The sequence below is a fragment of the Notechis scutatus genome, chromosome 3 (genome assembly GCF_049901735.1).
Source record: "Notechis scutatus isolate UNSWTSFEM ecotype Mainland chromosome 3, rNotScu1.2, whole genome shotgun sequence".
In the NCBI taxonomy this organism is placed as follows: domain Eukaryota; kingdom Metazoa; phylum Chordata; class Lepidosauria; order Squamata; family Elapidae; genus Notechis; species Notechis scutatus.
The window spans coordinates 182,469,513-182,489,286 of NC_142011.1; the positions used below are offsets into that span (position 1 = coordinate 182,469,513).

At 36.9% G+C, this 19,774-nt stretch overlaps 1 protein-coding gene across 10 annotated transcripts in view; it reads right to left on the reverse strand.

The window, feature by feature from the left end:
* The window catches only part of RUNX1T1 (RUNX1 partner transcriptional co-repressor 1), a 148,297-nt gene that overhangs the window by 40,415 nt on the left and 88,108 nt on the right, over positions 1–19,774 (reverse strand). For all 10 annotated transcript variants that reach the window (XM_026690952.2, XM_026690946.2, XM_087961992.1 and 7 more), the window contains 4 exons: positions 17,668–17,805; positions 14,893–15,134; positions 12,873–12,962; positions 5,992–6,173 (listed from right to left, as the gene is read on the reverse strand). In XM_026690952.2, the coding sequence (XP_026546737.1) occupies positions 5,992–6,173; positions 12,873–12,962; positions 14,893–15,134; positions 17,668–17,805 (652 nt within the window). The remainder of the gene's footprint in view (positions 1–5,991; positions 6,174–12,872; positions 12,963–14,892; positions 15,135–17,667; positions 17,806–19,774) is intronic.

Genomic DNA, 19,774 nt, shown 5'->3' on the forward strand with positions numbered 1-19,774 from the left:
CTAAGTGCTATTGCTATTGTTCAAGTAATTTAGGTAGGAGAGGGCATAGATCAAAATTCAAACAAGAAATGCAGCATTTCTTTTCTATTTTAACTGAAAAAATAGCATGTAATGTGCCAAAAGTAAATAGAGAATGTAAATGGAGGTACTTATTAAATATGGTTCCATTTTAAAATAGTTTGTGTTTATAATGTATTAAACTGCCAAGAAAACAAAACAAAGCAAAACAAAACTAAATCCAGCCTCAGCCAACAGACAAAAAGTTGAACAAAATTCCCTTCTTAAAATGTTGTTACATTGCTTTCAGAAGAAAAGGAGCATTCTTGAAAGCAACTAGCTGGTAAAAACTTGTTTCAGGATGCCAAATTTACTTCTATTCATGAAGAAAATCACAGTAGGGCTCTCTACAAAAATCTTCATATAGGCCAAACTGCCCTCCAAGTAGCCTGGAAGAGAACTGATAGCTCATAAAACAATATTTCAGCAATTTCAAAAATATCCATATGATATGGGCCTTTTTATCTTCAGTATCCATTCTATATTTTTTATTGTTCTCTGTTTGACTATATAGCCAAGATAGAAATGGAATGATAGTCCCTGACTTGTGACTGCAATTGAGACCAGAATTTCAATCATTGAGTAAAGTGGGCATGAAGTGAAATACCCATGTGACTGTTTTGCTCAAGAACCACAATTACGGCATTTCTGGTTGTGGTTGTTAAGTGATTGCCTGGATCATTAAGTGGATATAACAACAAAAAAGTTGTCTGCCAATTTCAGCTCCACTCCATTTTTTTTATACAGTTTGAAATCCTTTGGTATCTAGCGTACTGTAAGAAAAGTATTTCTGATGATGTTTGTTCAGTTTCTTTGCTGAACAAGGTCTTTGCCATGATTATCTTGTAAGACCTCAAGCAATAAATTTAACTTATAAAATCTTGAGCAAAAAAAGTCTATTTGTTCAAAATACAATTTAGAATTCTCAGCAGCTTTTTTCAAAATCTACAATAGACTACAGTTGATTATATGCTATATAAGGTATTTCTTTGGTTTGTTAAAACATTTCTGATGGTATGAAGAACTGAAACAACAACAACATGAGTGCATTCTGTCTTCTCATGACATCCAAATGTAATAATTCAAGTTAAAGTTACAGTCCAAATAATCTGTGAGATTCACAAAGTAATGCTCTCATTGCAGAACAGAAAGTGAACAAGCACAAGGAATGAAATCAAAATTTGTCTTGGTTGTCAATGAAATGAAAGGAAAATTGAAAAAAGTTAAATATGTGATACTATGGGGGTGAGATTAATAGTGTCACTGAGAAGTTGGTAATCACTTTGGCACCATAATTATGCATCTATGCAAAAACTTATGAGGATGGTCTGATATAGTTTATTGGTCTGGATCCACAAACTTCAGCATAGCCTCGAATATTTGGACCTCTGTAAAGTTGTCTTCTCTTGTATGCCTGAAGTATAAATATTGTTGCTGCTTTGGCTATGATACAATCTCTGATTCTAGTTGAATTGAAAATGCTGCCTTTCACTAAGTACGTTAATCTCAATGTGGACTAATATCCCATGAGCATTTGATCCTGACTATATAAAAGATTGTTAAAATTGTTATTTAACTGGATCACCTATAACTGTTACGTTGTCTAACTAAAATCAGTTTTCCTTCTAGATAATTCAATGAACTCTGCCAACCAATTCTTACATATCTTGGCTTCATGTTTTACACAAAAGTAGTCAAATTAAAGAAGCTTTATCAACAAATAGTATTTTAAAATAATCTTGCAGAGAAAGCTACAATCAAAAAAATTAAGCAAGAAATTAGTAACAAACTACATGGCCAAAGAACCAGAGAAATTCAAATTAGTAGAGAAACCAGTAGGGTTTATAACTGCACTTGGATTAAGTCTGAGAGTCAAACGAACAATTAAAAAGTACAGCTTTTAAAACATTCTTATGGCATGATCTGATCTAGGGGTCTCAAATTCAGACTGTAATGAGTGCAGCTATTAGAGTTTGAGAGGTTTTCCATACATCTCATGGGTCAAAAGTGAAGAATATCATAGGTAAAGGTAAAGGTTCCCCTCACACATACATACTAATTGTTTCCGGCTCTAGGGGGCGGTATTCATCTCCGTTACAAAGCCGAAGAGCCAGCGCTGTCCAAAGATGTCTCCATGGTCATGTGACCGGCATGACTAAATACCAAAGGTTCAAGGAACACTGTTACCTTCCCACCAAAGTGGTCCCTATTTTTCTACTTGCATTTTTACATGCTTTCGAACTGCTAGGTTGGCAGAAGCTGGGACAAGTAACAGGAGCTCACTCTATTACGCAGTGCTAGGGATTCGAACCACTGAACTGCCGACCTTTCTGATCAACAAGCTCAGTGTCTTAGCCACTGAGCCACCGCGTCCCTGAAGAATATCATAATGTGCCATTAAATATATGTTTATAATGACATCTGTTGGACTATCTGCTTTAAATTATGCTGACCCATCAGAGGTGATCCTTCTGGGAAAATTGCTAGTGATTCCCCATTTTTTTGAGATGAGAGAAGTGAGGTCAGACAAAAATATTTTTTAAAATTATTTTACCTATTTTATAGAACAGTCTTACTAAAAATTGGACCTTGATCGCCCATGATTGTGATATTCAGAACAACTGAATTCTTTCATGGGGCTTTGAGTACTGAGTATATTTAAACTTTTATTTTGTACAGTATATTTATATTGCATTATTATGATTGATTTTCTTAGTATACTCTATATTTTATATGGATTTTGTTCAGGTTACCATGGTATTTTATTACAGGTAGTCCTCAGTTTAATAATGAGTTCTGTACCCAAAGTCTGTCCTTCAATTAAATTGTATGTAAGCTGGAACAGTATTATTGTATAAGTAGTATAATGAATTTGAACCATTGTGTATTTAAATAACATTTATTTATCTTGATTCCTAACGAATGTACCTTTTCTTTATGTATACTGAGAGTATTTACACCAAGACAAATTCCTTGACAAAAGACAAAATCACACTTGACCAATAAAGTATTCTGCTCTGCTCTGCTCTGCTCTGCTCTGCTCTGCTCTGCTCTGCTCTGCTCTGCTCTGCTCTATTCTATTCTATTCTATTCTATTCTATTCTATTCTATTTTAACTTGAATCATTGTATATTAAACACAAACTTTGCTACAATAGGCTCCTTTCTAGACTACGAGTCTTCCTTAAAGTGGAATGTTGTTAACCCAGGGACTTACTGAATTTTGCATGATGTGCACTATTGCCGTGATGGCGAACCTATGGCACACATGCCACAGGTGGAATACTGAGCCATTTGTGCCGCCACATGAGCTGCAGGCAAACTTACTTCACTGTGCATGCGGCGAGCCTCACAGCTGATTTTCGGCCCATTTGAGGCCTTTTCAGCCTCCCAGAGGCTTTAGGAAGGCTTCTGCAGGCTTTTCAGGATGAAAACCAGGCCCGTTTCATCACTTCCTCTTTTTCCGGAAATACCGGAAGTGACGAAACGGGCCTAGTTTTCATCCTGAAAAGCCTGCAGAAGCCTTCCGAAAGCCTCTGGGAAGCCAAAAAAGGCCTCAAACCAGCTGAAAATCAGCTGTGAGGTGCAGTGCAGGTAAGGGGGCAGCAGGGGTGGGGAGTGGGGATTGTGCACACATGTGTAGGGGCATGGGAGGTGTGCATTGCCTTCTGGGTGCTGGCACGCGAGCACAAGTGTGCAAGCATGTGGACAATTTTTGCCACAGGAGCCCAAAAAGGTTAGCCACCACTGCACTATTGTAAGCCCCTGGAGGTCTAGAAGGAGTTAGAAGCATGACAATCTAACAATCAAACTATTTCACTAATCAAACAAAATTTCACTTTTGCTACTTAAATGGTATTTAACTAACAGCTGCACACAATCTTTTTTATTTTTCTTTTCCATCTTTCTCCCCTCTCTTCTCCTCTCTTCTCCTCTCCTCTCCTTTCCTTTTCTCCCTGCAGAGAGCTCTTGCTTTCTACTGTCTGTCCCACCCGTCCCCAACAAAGAGACTTGGAGGCCAGAGCTTCCTTCCTCTTTGACTACTTCCTTCTTCTCTCTTTCAAGCAGCTCAACCATCTTGGCCTGTTGTCTATAGAGAAGTGTTGATTCCCTGCCACCCTGCTAAGAAAGTGTGGCACTGTCTCCAAAGCACAACCTGCCATGGAGTGGAAAACTAATGAGCAGCACATCTGTGGAGCCCAGCCAACCAGATCTTACTGTGTCCAGGAGACATGCTGTGGTGATCCAAAACCACCCAACAGGTAATCTTTGCTTGCTGCTCTTCTTGGAGTACTGTCTATGGGCCACCCAGCAGGTGGTCATTCAATATATTTTATACAAGGCTGCAACTTTGAGACCCTTATTACATTAGCTTATTACACGTGCAAGATCTGATATTTCAATATATTCAGCACATTTATCCAAATATGTCAAATATGACAATCATGTGCAGGCCAATATGGAATATATAGGAATTTTAGTCAACCATTACATTACTGTAAGATATTTTGATAAAAGGCAATTCTGTATACTTTCCCCCACATTCTGGGTAGTTCAAGTTGCATATATTCTAATGGACTCAATGGAGACATTGGAAGTAAAGAAGTGGATCTTTTTTAGAGCATAAGCATTCTTCAATGTGAAAATTGTGTTCACTGCAAATTAAATCACACCCAGTATGTTTACATAATTTGCAAAATAATATATATGCTACAGTTGAATTCAATAATAATCGTACATTTCACTGTTAGATTAGCTCCAATGTAGAAACTGTGGGTTAACAATGACAACTGTCATGAACCTGTTAGAATCTGACTTTGAGGGAGAGGAGGAACAGCCGACAGGGAGTGGGAGTGTGGCTCTGGAGGTTTATTGAGGAAACTGGGGAAGGGCACAGGCTGGCTGGGCATTCAGAGGAAAACCCAGGCCCATCCCCTTTTCATCCTAGGGTATGCAGGGAGAAGCGGATAAGGTAGAAATGTGAATGGCATGGTCTACGGGGGAGGAAAGGGCCTTGATCCCCTTCATGTGCTGCAGCTGTGAAGACTGTTTAAAAAGACAAACTGCACATGGGCTAGTGCTGGAAGCAAAGCGTGAAAATATTTCTAGTCTTGTCAGTTCTTATCTGAGTTCTGGCGTCCTTCCCAGTGTGTGTATTTCAATATCTGTGGACATCTTAAAGACCTTATCCTGCCTGGTCTCCTTAATTGCTCAGTGTGGTTTGTGTTTTTTTTTCCTATTTATAATTTATATGTTTTTGAGTTTGAACTGAAGTTCTTCCTTTTTGCAACTGTTTGTGGGGGAGTTTTTTTCTCCAGTCAGTGATAATTGGACATTTAAAACCAAGTTGAAGGAATTAAAGGGACTTCACCTGTTTTTGTGACTTTGTTGCTTTTGTATCCCACCCTGGGTCATCACAACAACTGTGCTATTACTATAAACTGCTTCATAATCTATAAAAAGTGCTAAATCAAAATCCACTTCCCTTTTGTGCAACACATTTTTTCTATCTACGTGACTCCAATAAAATGTGGTAACAGACTCTCATTTTCTCTTTAACAGTTCCTCTTTAAACATTTTGAAACAGCAGTCAAAGTGACTCAATGCACTGAAATCCCTTCTGTCCAATAAAGGTAGAGTGGATAGTTTTACTCCAAGGGCTGCATTTTCTGACTGTAGCTTATTTTATTTTTTTACTGTATGCCAGTCTTCTCCTGGGCTAAAGCTAAAAGTAACACATTCCATTCCCATCCATCCATCAGTCTACTTTGCTCATGCTCGTCCACCCATCTTTACGCACTGAAAGAACTTTCATGCTTTTTTGCTGGATGATGGAGATCTGTGATATTTGTGCAGGGAGAAGAAGGCATAGTATTGAGACAAAATGAACATTGCAAAGACGGTTCACCTGGAAGGAATGCTCATAGATATTTACCTGTCTGGAGTTCGCCTCTTCCCGTTTTCGTTCACATCGAGAAGCAGCTCTGAGGAGTCAACAGGTGAGGTGGTGCTGGCATCCAGAAGCAGCTGCTCATGCTGAGCGAGGTACTGGGCGGGATTTTGCTTGGCCAGCCTTGCACAATGTAGGAGCTCCCGCTGTAGCAGGGGCAAATTGGCCTGGAACAACAGAAAAGTGTCAGGGTTCTGGCAGTTACTCCCTCCCCTTCTTTCTGTTGTCAGTTATAAAACGTGCATACAAAATGCTTTATGAGTTGACAAAAAGGAGCAATAGGACAGTTACAATATGTAGATAAAAATGGAATGTAAAACAATTTTTCTCAATTACTTCCCACATGACTTGTCTGCGTAGATTACTTAGTTTTCTCCTGATGTGTTGGGATTAGACACTGCAAAATTCTGCAATGTCTAATCCCAACACACCAGGAGAAAACTGGGCCTGTGAAGGCTAAAATCCTCGTCTTTTGCCCCAGTGTTAAACATTGATAACATGAAAAAAATAAATTCTATCAAAACTGAAACATAGTTACAGTGTCAACAAACCATGATTTGGTACCTTTGCCAATAACACAAAGCTTTGAATGGGGCTTTTCTAGAAAGGAGCGTGGAAAGCAAAACTCTCCTGGCTAAGAAAAACTATCATATGCTTTGCAATTACTGAACAACAAACATCTCTCTCCTCTGTGACCATCTGGCCTTTCTCCAGCTGCTGTGTTCAGCCCCAGGCAGGAATGGGGAAAAATACTGCAGTGTGCTTGGGGGAATGTGAAGGTCTCTTTGGCAGAACAGGATGATAGGAGAGGAAAGAAAGATATGTACACACACACTCACACATGGAGGGAGGGAGAGAGGAGAGTTCTTAAAGAGCAAATAAAACTTTCTCTGTGATCTTAAAAGACTCACAGAGCTTCTATAATTTTCTGTCTGCTATGAAAATTCGTTATCTCACACGTCCAAATCAAGAATTGTCTAATGAAACTTGGATTTTGCAGGAAAAATTAAACAACTGCTGGAGTAGGGGGTTAGACTAGACCTCCAAGGTCCCTTCCAACTCTGTTAATGTGCATGTTTTGTGCTGAATGTGATATGATGTGAGTTGTCTGCAGTAGGTACCATGTGATAAATTTCAGCAGGCATGTTTTTCAGCTTGTTGAAAGGGTGGTTGTTTGCTGCAGAATCCATCATATGTTGTATTCTCCTATGCTAACTAATTCTAGAGATCTAATTTAATAAGTGATTGTTTTAAAAAAAAATGTTATTCAAAGAAGCCAAAGAAGTTCTATATGTGTGTGTGTGTATTTATAAACGTGAACAAGAAAACTTCTGGGTGGCTTTTTCATCATGTGCATTCCTTATTTGTGCCCATATTGGAAGCTTCCACATTTATCTTCTCACAGGCATTAAAAGTTTCATTCCCTTCTACCAGATAATGAAACAGGATTATAAATTAATATTAATTTCATGAATTTTTCTGAAGTTTTCATCTTGAAATAGCATAGGCAGAACTCACATTAGTATATGGACATACATCTAAAAGCCCACTCATATCTACTTGCTATTCTCTTCCCATCTGTACCAAAGTTTTCTTCCTGGCACTATGTAGGCAGGGTTTTCAGCCTTGCATATGAATGCATCTATGCAGTCTTTAAATATCATTCCCAAATGGTATTTAGGAAAATGATATCATGTGCTAGACATCTTGCATGCAGATGTTTTTGGCCAGGCTCCTTTGGCTCATCCCCAGAAAAGGGCTTAATATGTGTTTGAAAAAGAAATCCCGGTCACAAAATATAAACAAGCTTTGCAATGGAATGATGCGATCCATAAGCTTCTAATATTTTATTAAAATTGAATTAAATCAAGCACATTCACAAAGAATTGCTGAAAACTTGTTTTAAGTTAATATTAATTAATAAGAAAAAAGAACTTATAATTAGAGAAATTTGTACTTAAAATACCTATTGGGATTGGGAAATATATTAAATTATGTTATAATTGATAGATTAAATATGCATAGCTACATAAGCAAGTAAGTAATGAGAGACATATACATGACCATTAACAAATGTATACATACAAATGACATAATACATGCACTCTTTCCCTTAGTACTCTGTTTAATTTACTGACTCCATAAACATCTCCTGCCAATTTTTTTTAAAATATGGTAATGCAAAGCAATTTTGCTTGCTCTAATTCTGGTGCCAGATTAGGTAATTAGAACAGTGTCTAATATCCTTCCAGTAAATGTTTCTCCATAAATGCAAAATGGAACTGAGGGTCTGTGAGTTACATTAGCTTAATGAAAACAAGACTTTAATGCATATTGTTACAGCAGCATTTCAATGCACTTATTAAGGCCCGTGTTCCCACAACCATATGGTTTTTGTCATTAATGTCTCCTTTGAGGAAAAGCACTAAAATTAGAAGAAGAAAAGAGAAGTTGCATCTTTGATTCTAGTGATCCCAAATAAATGATATGATAACCATATGGTGTGAAGTAATGATGGAAAGGTCTAGGAGTATTCTTGTAGTTTTTTTCCCTTCTTCCCTTTTGTATTCCTTTTTTAAAGTCGCCTGCTTCACGATGATAATATTTAGATATGATGAAGTGCAACACTGAAATACTTCTTAAAGACACACAGAGAAATAAAAACTCATTTGATGTGAGAATTGTAACTGAATGTTTCTCTCTCCCCACGTCTTGTTAAACAACTGAAAAAAAATTTGTACAGCAAGTGGATAATAAGAATGAATAACCAGTATGTACTGTGGATATTTAAAATGATAGAAGTTGCCTTTGAATTGAAATTAAAGTTTCTGTTTTATGGATAATTTTTTTTAGTTGTAGATTTGTTCTGATTAAATAATTCTAGATTCATCCCAGCTTCATATGCATTACAATATTACAGTAAAATAATAAGTTCTATCATACAACAATCACTAGTAATACATTGTAATTTCTTTTATATTCTGCCACCTCATATGTCTGTGGAGATTCTTAGTAATCCAAGTCATGGTTATCCCAAAAGTGCTTTTTCAACAGGCAACTGGACTTTCTTGTTTGAAGACATTTAGCTTCTCATCCAAGAAGCTTCTTCAGCTCTGAAATCTGGAGTTTTAAGCAGAATACTTGGAAGAAGGGGTAGGATATTGTGGGGCAAAAGGAAAGTGACCTTGACAAAAATATGCAAGATCATTATCTAGCCAAAGTGAACTGTAGTAATATATAGATCCTGGGAAATGTTGGGAAGCAGACAAACATGTCACTTGGATAACAAGTGAAACCTCTTCAAAGAAAAACAAGAAAGTCCAGTTGCATAAAAGCTCCTTTGGGACTGCCATCTCATAATTTATATATAATGAATTGGGACTGGGGAGGGCAACTTTGTTGACTTTGTTTTAGGTAGGAGCCACAAAGCCTATGGGTGATTACTTATTTTATTTATATGGTTTAAATGGATGCCCATCTCAACATAGTTGAGCCATAAAACATAGAAAATTGACAACATAGTGAGTGAGTTTGGTCTAGTGGTTAAGGCACCAGGCTAGAAAGCTGGAAGTTGTGAGTTCAAGTCCTGTCTTATCCATGAAAGCCAGCTGGGCGATCTTGGGCCAGTCACTCTCTCACAGCCCAATTTACCTCACATGCTTTTTGTTGTGGCGAAAATAGGTGTGTGTTCACTACCTTGAGGTTTTTATAAAAAACAGTAAAGGTGAGAAATTAATAAATCGTGACTGTTGAAAAACAAGCCAACAACTAATAACAAAAAAGTAAAAACAATAGCTTAAATATCTATATCCCTGATTTAAATATAAATAATACAATGTGACTGAGCAAAATTTCCAATACACTATTGGAAAAAAAGCAAAAGCAAAATCTAATAACAACAACAGCTTTATACACTAGACTCAATTACCATCCAGACCCAATGCCCGAGGGAAAATCTGGGAATTCAAAACTTTAAGATATTTCTGTAGCAAACAGGCTTTACTTCTTAACCTCCTTTTCATTTTAGGGATTTGGGAATATTTGCTTTTTTAAAAGAGGCCTTTAAATTTTCTGCTCCAACCCACTACCCTGGAAAAAAAAAATCCAATAAATCAGCATTGCTTACTCCATGTAGCTGAGGAAAATCATATGATCCATGGTCTGCATGTGTTTTTCTTTTGTTGTATTCATTTTTATATTTAAAAAATGCTTGGTAGAGCCAATGCTTTCCCTTGTGGGGGGCACCATATGAAGCTAACGGACTTTTGATATTAGATAGTGAACCTTTTGCAAATGGCACATTCAGTAATGTGACATATGAGGAAAGCCTGAAATTGCTTCCTGTAGATATTTATTGAAGACCCCTTCCTCACAGAAATCTTGACCAAGTTTGCTTGAAGGAAGTGGAAAGTAATGAGGCTTTCACTCTGCTGAATGATTTTGTTTCAGATCACTAGTTCCTTGCTGTAGGAAGCTGGTGATTCTGAACAGGATATTTAAGGGGGAAGGAAAAGCTCGAGACATCTGCAAGAGGTTGAAAAAGGGTTTTCTGTTGGCCAGCTGACACAATACATGCAATATATTATGAGCCAAATCACCAGGTCTAACCTAGCTGTCTGGATTAAAGATATTGCTGAGAAAAAGCTTCACCCCTTTTGCTTCTGTACTGTGGTGTTGTAGACATGTGCAGTATTTGTAAGGTGGAGTGTGCAGTATGATTCTGTTTTCATTATTTTGATGAAAGCACTGTATCCTGCAGGTGATTCTGATTGGACTTTGTAATGTTCAACTGTATAAGTTTCAGAGAAGAGTCTTTTCAAAGTATATACAGGTAGTCCTCAACTTATGACCACAGTTGAACCCCAAATTTATATTGGTAAGTGAGAGATTTGTTAAGTGAGTTTTATGACCTTTCTTCCCACAGTGTTTAAATAAATCACTGCAGCTGTGAAGTTAGTAACAGGGTTAAGTGAATCTGGCTTCCCCTTTGACTTTGCTCGTCAGAAAGTTACAAAAGGTGATCACATGATCCTGGGAACACTGCAACAGTCATAAGTATGAATTGTTAGTTGCCAAGTTTCTGACTTTTGGTTATGTGACCATGGGGATGCTGCAACAGTTGTAAATGTGAGAAACGGTGATAAGTTACTTTTTAAAATGCCATTGTAACTTTGAACTGTCACTAAATGAACTGTTGTAAGTGGAGAACTATCTGTGTATGGGCTTTGTTGTCATCACATCATGTGTGAAATGAACTGAATAAACTCTACATAGGGCAGCTCTTGAATATCACTCAATGCAAAGGCCAGGTAGAAGAGGATATGTCCATATAACACCTTTGCTTCATGCACTGCATCAGTGACAGTGTTGTGGCTTGCCAGCGGCCAGTGGAGCTGGTGGCAGACTCAGACAGTGAGGAGGTTGGGGAGGAAGATGGGCCAGTCCTGGAGTCTGGGAAAGGCTCTGACAAGTACTCTGCGCTGGAGGCAGAGATGGGGCCAGGGTCGTCCAACATTATCAGCTGCCTTCAGAGTTGGAGAGCAGTGGGGCAGAAGAACAGCTGGAGCCTGTTCCCAATATGTGCATGCACAGAGTTGCCAGGAGAAGGGAATAGTTAAGGAACAAGGGTCAACTCGAGAGCAAAAGGAGAGTGGTGTTTGCAGGAGATAATTAGTTCATTTAATTAGGTTGAAGATTTGTTCCTGACTCCTTGCCAAGTACTTTCTGCTAAAGTGTTGTGCTTGGAAGCCATCAGCCTGATAAGGCTATCAGGCTATCTCCAGGCCTGTGATTGTACTCTTGAAAGACTGTTTGCTGGGACTTTGCTAGATGTGAATGAGGAATTAGCCTAAATAAAAGGGGTTTTGTCAGGACAAGGAGTCTGCTTCGTGGTTTTGTGATGCCTAGGTCAGAACAACCAATTAGCTTCCAGTGCAATATATATTGTGCCAAAAAGCTAGCAGTGTTTATACAGAACTTGAGTAGCTATAGTGGCAATCTCTGTCAATTTAGTTCTCTCTTGGGATCAACTGGATGTGTTGAGTCTGTCCGTCTGTCTGTCTGTCTATCTATCTCAAGGGCCTTCAAACTTGGAAAGTTTAAGACTTGTGGACTTCAACTCCCAGAATTCCTGAGCTAACATGACTGGAGGAGGAATTCTGGGAGCTGAAGTCCACAAGTCTTAAAGCTGTCAAGTTTGAAGACCCCGGATCGATCTGTCTGTCTTGTCTGTCTGTCTGTCTATCTATCTATCTATCTATCTATCTATCTATCTATCTATCTATCTATCTATCTATCTATCTATCATCTATCATAGCATATTCCACCCTTCCCATTACTCCCTTCAGTTGTCTTATGAATGGTGGATACAGGATGTGGTAAAGCTGGTGTTTTCCACCTTATTAAATATGAGTATCAGAAATTTAGCTTGAACCTTGCTACTGAAACAGCAGGAACATTATTAGGTGATTTCATTTTTTACTGCTACTGATAATAAACCAAGCTGTGCATGAGGTTGGATCAATGAAGCTATATCTGGTGAAGGAGGTATTGTCAATCAACCAAACACAGGAGAAAATGGATTGAACAGAGTATGAGGTAACACAACTGAAAAATGATTTTATAATGGTGCTTTGAATATAGAATGAAAATAGATGTTATAGAGCTGACAAATTCTGTCTAGTTAGCTATGAATATATAGGAACTAATTATTCTAAAAGAGTTTATCCCACTTACGCTAAGAATGGAGCCCTTAAAAATGAGAATCATTTTCCTCACTCTCTTAAAAAGCAGAACTATAATACACATCTGTGACCGAGCAATGATATGGTTTAAAATAGTTTCCAGATCAATGATCTGTGCAATACCTTCAAAAATGGGATGACAAAAGGTCGCAGTGGGAAGTTAGTGGCTTCTTGCAGTTTGGAATGAAATTCTTCAATTGTCAAAGTAGAGTTCTGTTGAATGAAAAAAAAAATCTGACTCTGTAAAATGGATAATAGAAATGTTTTGGCAATATACATTAGGCTTGCAGTATTTTACCCCAAGAAAAACTTCACATTAATATAGTATTAAAAATACCATCATTTTGTTTTTGTATTTCTGTAATTCAGATTACCCTTAAGATTATATTTGTTCTGGGGAAAAAAAGGTCTGGTTTCATTTAAATTCATGTCTTTATGCAGTCATGTTTGTACCTCATGTATGACAAACAGAAAAGGGATAATATATTTGGGGAAAGTACCAAACTAGCAGAAACATCTATTTAACAGTCAATTGTCTCTGCATGACAGTTACTACTCATACTGCTATTGGTACAAAGCTTCAAGACAGTAAATAATGGCCCAGTCATAACTCAGTATGTATTGACTTTTTTATATTGTTTTCCATAAAGATTTTTGGAGATTCAATTTATACAGTGCAGTATGTGTGTGTTAATCAGTTGTAAACTCAGAATGAGATGCAGCTGCCATGTTGAAGGTTATTTTCAGTACAGGGGGTCCTCAACTCCTCAACGTATACCCACAATTGAACATAAAATTTCTGTTGCTAAGTGAAACAGTTGTTAAATGCATTTTGCTCCATTTTATGACCTTAGTTGCCACAATTGTTAAGTGAATCACTGCAGTTGTGAAGTTAGTAACTCAGTTGTTAAGTGAATCTGGATTCCCCATTGACTTTGCTTGTCAGAAGGTCACAAAAGGTGATCGCATGACCCTGGGACACTGCAACCGTCATAAATATGAGCCAGTTGTCAAGCATCTGATCACGTGACCATGGATATACTGTAATGGTCATTTGTATGAAAAGGGTCATCCGTCAGTTTTTTCAATGCCATTATAACTTCAAACAGTCAATAAACGAACTGTTGTAAGTCCAGGACTACCTGTATTGACCCTGAGTACTTCATGATTCTCCATTGTTTATATACAATCCAAGTTAAAAAAATATGTGAAGGCTCTGCTGAAACCTATATTTAATTTGAGTATCTGAGACATAAAAGTACTAATAAACCCACATTCTTCATTTAAATAGAACATAAGCTCAATATCTACTACTGTTGGAATACAAAACATAGGAGGTATGCTGAATCAGACCATAACATCCATTATTTTCCTTTCATGGTGGCACAGCCATAGTATTCTGGAAACAAAAAACATATATGATTGGAAGTCTAACAGAAATGGTTTCAAATCCTACGTTGTTTTTAATAGCTACTGAGAGATCTAAGCAATAGCACTTAGACTTATATACTGCTTCATAGTATTTTACAGGACTCCCTAAGCTGTTTAGTCAACATATTACCCCCAACAATCTAGGTCCTCATTTTATCGACCTCAGAAGGATGGAAGGCTGAGTCAACCTTGAGCCAATTAGGATCAAACTCCTGGCAATGGGCAGAGTCAGAGTCAATCTGCAATACTGCATTCTAACCATTGCACCACCATGGCTCCTAAGATCCATGAAGATGCCTTTTAATGGCCATCACCTTATCTTGCGCTAATCAGCTTATAAATTAAGTCTGGGATGTGTGATAAAGTACTTTCCTTCTTTGTCCTAAAATTCTAATCATAATATGTGCAGGACAGTCTTTAGTTCTAAAATCAGGAAACAGGAATATTTTTTTTTAGAGTATTATGGAAATCCAGAGTTCAAACAGGGTTCAAAGATTGGGCAAATTATTAAGACTTACTTGCCTCAACAGGATAGCTCAGGCTAAAAACACTCCTTTGAGCCCCTTGGAAGAATGCTGGGGTATAAATGAAATAAATAAAACGTAAGTACCACTTATCTTCTTGCCAGGTATATAAATAAAAGGGAGGTTTCAAGGAAAGTCTGAAAAGAAAGAAAGAAATCCACAGTCATTCAATCACTGAATTCACTTACCACAAGTCCTAGCACAAGGGTACGCACTCTCTCCCCAATCTCTGGTGAAATGTCATTGCCAAACTGTTGTAAGGTTGTAAGAAATCTCTTCAGTTTGCTAAGCTGCCGAGCTCCACAAGCTGGTGGTAGTTGCTGATTAGCCAAAGATGAGGAGGAGGAGGAGGATGGGCCATTGCTAAAGCCATTTGGTGGGGAAGGAGCCCCATTCAAAGCTGTTGGTGAATGGCTCGTGCCATTAGTTACTGAAAAAGGAAAGAAGAAGGGAAAGACATGTTATCAGAGCTTTTTCAGCTTCATATTTCCCTAAGTTAGAATATTTCTGAAGGCAGTATTTGGTACAAATAAACAATGGTGAAATGCAATGGTTTAAAGATAATCATTTATCTGAAATGGTATAGGGTTTCCTGCCCAAGCAGAGGGTTGGACTAGAAGACCTCCACAGTCCCTTCCAACTCTATTATCCTATTAGTTCACCAACTTCTTGCTTTCTTGGATAGTAAACATACTGTAGCTAAATTGCAATAAGCGCTTTAGATTTCAAAAAAGCATTGGGCAATAGCTCTCTTTTATTAAATCCTCAGAAATAGGCCTGTGGATTCTTTGAGTTCCCTATCCTATTTGACTTTAATTTAAAATTAGAGTACCAGAGGATTAGTTGCAAAAACTACATCAATCATAGCAACATTTTGCAAACAATCAATCCCAGCTATTTTTTTAGGGTTCCTCCAACATGCTTTCAAAATCCAAATAAGTCCCTCAGCTTTTTCTCAGGCCTAACGTTAATCTTATCCTAAAAGAGAACAACATGTTGAATAACTATATATTTTCTGTACATTTTAAATAGGATGCAAATATACAGCTTCCTATTGTCTTTCAGGAAGAAAACTTTGAATGCATATAGTTTTGCAATTATAATTGTTGGCTTCAACAGGAGCACACGATACATTTTAATGGAATGAAAACCTGATTACCAAAGTAAGCATTCTGTTAAAATGTACACACACACATATAAGTATTCATTGACCTTTCTTCCAGAAGATTAAGATGCCATACCTAGGAAACTTTCCATTCTTTTTTCAAAACAACATTCTTATGAAGTTTATCCAAAAAAACTTTTAGAACCAATAATTACTGTTTGCATAATGTTGAAATCTTGTGGGCTTAAAGTAAGGAACCCAGCACATTCCTTAAAACTGTGACTCAAAACTTGTATGGTTTTAATTTTCTCTCTTGGCTTCCATAAGAAAGAATAAAAGAGAAAGACTTCTTTTTTAAAAAATGCATTTGCTGTCTGATCACAAGTTCCTTAAATTCCCAATTGTGTTGATCGTATTGCTCTATGCATAAAAATCCATAAAAATATGATTTGTGCACATGTTACATTATGTAAAGTGTGCAGGTTTTCAAAACTGTGCTTCATGAATTGACTGGGCAATTTTCAGGATGTGATTCTTTTTTTATCAGGACTTCTTGAATGTATAATGAAATATTCCAGACTGAGAGGGTTTTGAGGGACTCAAACCCAGATGAGTAAGGCTCTAATGATGCTGATCTCATAACAGTGTAGAACAACAATATCATGAAGCAAAATTCTGTGATTATAAATTCACTGCAAGAAGTACCTGAAAACAGAAAAAAAGAATCTATCACGAGCCCAGGCTTGCCATAATCATACTTGGACTTTTGAAAAGTTATAAAAGAGTGAAACAGATTCATTGAAGACTTTACACTTTTTTAAAGTACACTTTTTAAAAGCACCTTCACAGAGAAGATTGGATTAGATTACCTGGACCTAGATTGTAGGTAGCAATTTTATTTTTGCTAGTATGTGTGTGTGTGTGTGTGTGTGTGTGTGTGTATGCACTCACAACCCTTCCCTTCTAATCTGAAATAACTTACTGTGCATATATTATTAGTATCTCTACTTTTCGAGGTTATAACAATACTTTTCAGTTTTAAATAACCTCCCCTTAATAATATACGGAAATATGAGGAAGTACAGCTTGATGGGGTTTTTTTCTGGCACTGCTCCTATCTGAGCATGTATACAGATGTTACTTATCACAATATACTCTAAGAATAGGGATAAAACCAGACAGCTGCTGACAGTGGGGAAACAATGCTCCTGAAAATAGAACAGGAAAACAGAAATATATAATAGCATCTCTGTCATTACGTGGTTAGAGAAGTTGAGTTACAATTATTATAAACTGAGGCACTACTTTCTATCTAAATAGTTGCTGAGCTGCTTTTAAAAATGAGTGAGCTTTAAATCTACCACAATCAGCCGGATAGATATATCAATGTAGTAACTTGGAAATGGCTAATTTGGTTATCAAAAAAGTTCATTTTTTTTTCTCTATCAGCATCAGCTCTTATTTAGAATTCTACAATGCAAACGAACAATAATCTTAACTATTTAATTGGAAAGAAGGATAAGCAATGCTGGAGATTTGTATAGTGTAGGGGACAATTAACAGTTTAATTAATATTATGACTCTTGGTTTTAGAAAGAAAGTTTGTCTCTTATCTCTTGCTATCCAAAATGAGAATATGAAAGCCAGAAGAAAGATCAAGATGTTTGCTTCAAGCTTCACTTTTCTTATCAGAAACATATATAGAAGAAAAGTATGATCACATGTTGTGGGTGAATTTTACTACTTTATGTGTAAACATCACTCACAAAACACCAATAGTTCTTATTGTTAGTGGACAGTTTTATTTTGTTCACTTTATTGAATGTACTTCTATTGGTCAATGAAGTTTCTGCCTTACATGTTGTGGGTGTGAAAGAACTGGTTCTTGGTGCTCCTTGGGTAGTTGGGGGAGGAGGCATTGTTGGAGGGGTCAGCCTGGATTGTGTCTTCACATCCACAGGTGAATCTGGCATTGTGGAATGCTTCTCAATCCGATCTGTAATAGATAAAAAGTGTACCTGATGAAATAAATGCAAAGAACAATGGTAGCAAAAATACCAGCTATCAAATGTAACATTTTTCAGTTCCCAGATGTACAAATATACTTTAGGATTGGATAACTTTCTTTAATTTGAGAATCTCTTTTTCCCAGTTATTGAAAGTGAACCAGAATGTGTGATAGCATTATCCTTAACTTTTCTATAACTGAGTTCAGGTGGTGTTGTAGATGGAAGAATGATGTTTGGTATAAAGAGATTATAGCCTTAACAAGAAGATAATCACTTGAGACTTTCAAGAAGAGATTGGACTGCCATTTGTCAGAAATGGTGTAGGGTCTCCCGCTTGGGTGGGGGGTTGGACTAGATGACCTACAAGGTCCCTTCCAACTCTGATTATCTGTTAAATCTGTTAAATAATCAATGACTGAGAAATTCTGGCATTATGATTCTTTCATGAAGATCAGCTACACAACGCTTTTAAGATTTGATATTTACTCTATTTTATTTTCCTGGCACTGCCATTCTATGGCCAAACACTGTAAATAAATCCATGAAAGTTAGAAAGATCCAGTTCTTCACTATTAAGAGTTTGGATTGTACATGCAAGGGCATATTCCACCAGCTTTACCAATGCATTGTTTTTAATAAAAATTAGTCTGCGATGTGGCTTGCTGAAAGAACAGGTAATCCCCAACTTATGACCACAATTGAGCTCCAAATTTCTGTTGCCAAGTCAGATATTTGTAAAGTTAGCTTTGCCCCATTTTATGTCTTTTCATGCCACAGTTGTTAAGTGAATCTCTGCAGTTAAGTTAGTGGCACGGTTTTTCATTTCAAATTTCAAATTTTCCATTGATTTTGCTTGTCAGAAGGTTGCAAAAGCTGATCACACGATCCCAAGATACTGCCACCATTGTAAGTATGAACTAGTTGTTGCCAAGTATCTGAATTTTGGTCAGATAACCACGGGGATGCTGCAATGGTCATAAATGTGAAAAACCATCATAAGTTACTTTTTTCAGTGCTGTTGTATCTTTGAAAGGTCACTAAATGAACTGTTGTAACTACCTTCTCTCTTGCTTGAGCAAAAGGGTGTTCCTATAGCAAAAACCCACCACTGAATACAAGCAATCAATTATAACTATATCCCTGCACCCAGTCATGTTTCACAATAAAGCTGCAGCAATACTTCCAAGTTAATACATTTAAGACCTGATGTAAGATACATTCTTATTAAATACTCTTGGTGATGTAGCGTATAAGCATGCCAAGAAGACATTTTATATGCCATTTAAGGATTTAATACTTTAATATACATCAACATTAATTAATTTTAAAAGTCACCTACAAAACTGGAAACTTTTCTGAATATAGCTCATGATTACACATTTTTTCTCATTATATTTCCAGATTAAGTGGCCTAGCAAGATACTGTCGTCTTTTTCCTATACCATTTTTCTCCTATAATATTGATACATGCGCACAGCAAGCAACCTAATAGCTGTAAGGTCTGTGTAAAGATGAAAGCTTTTACAAACCACCACACATAACCCTTAATAGCATGGTTAATATTCCACATAACGTCTGCAAATTAACTGTGTGATTTATTCTTAAATAAGGTGGATTGTTTGAATTTCTTGTAGTCTCTGAATTATCAAATTTGACATTTCAGGAAAAAAAAATTGAGAAGGTTGTTTAGTCAGGGATGATGTTACATGCTTTGCAAACTTACTAGTATAAAAGTGCTACATTTTATAAGAACGTTGGAAAAATACTATATCAAGTTATCTTTGTGGATAGAGAAAAATTAGTAAACATAATTTGCCATTTAGACTTTAAAAATCAAACTAGCGGTTAATAGAAATCTCTATGGAAGTAAAAAAGGCAAAACATTGTTTCATGTTTTTCTCTTTCACACCCCAATTGTTTATATTGGCTGTATTGATAGTCCCTTAGCCACTTTCC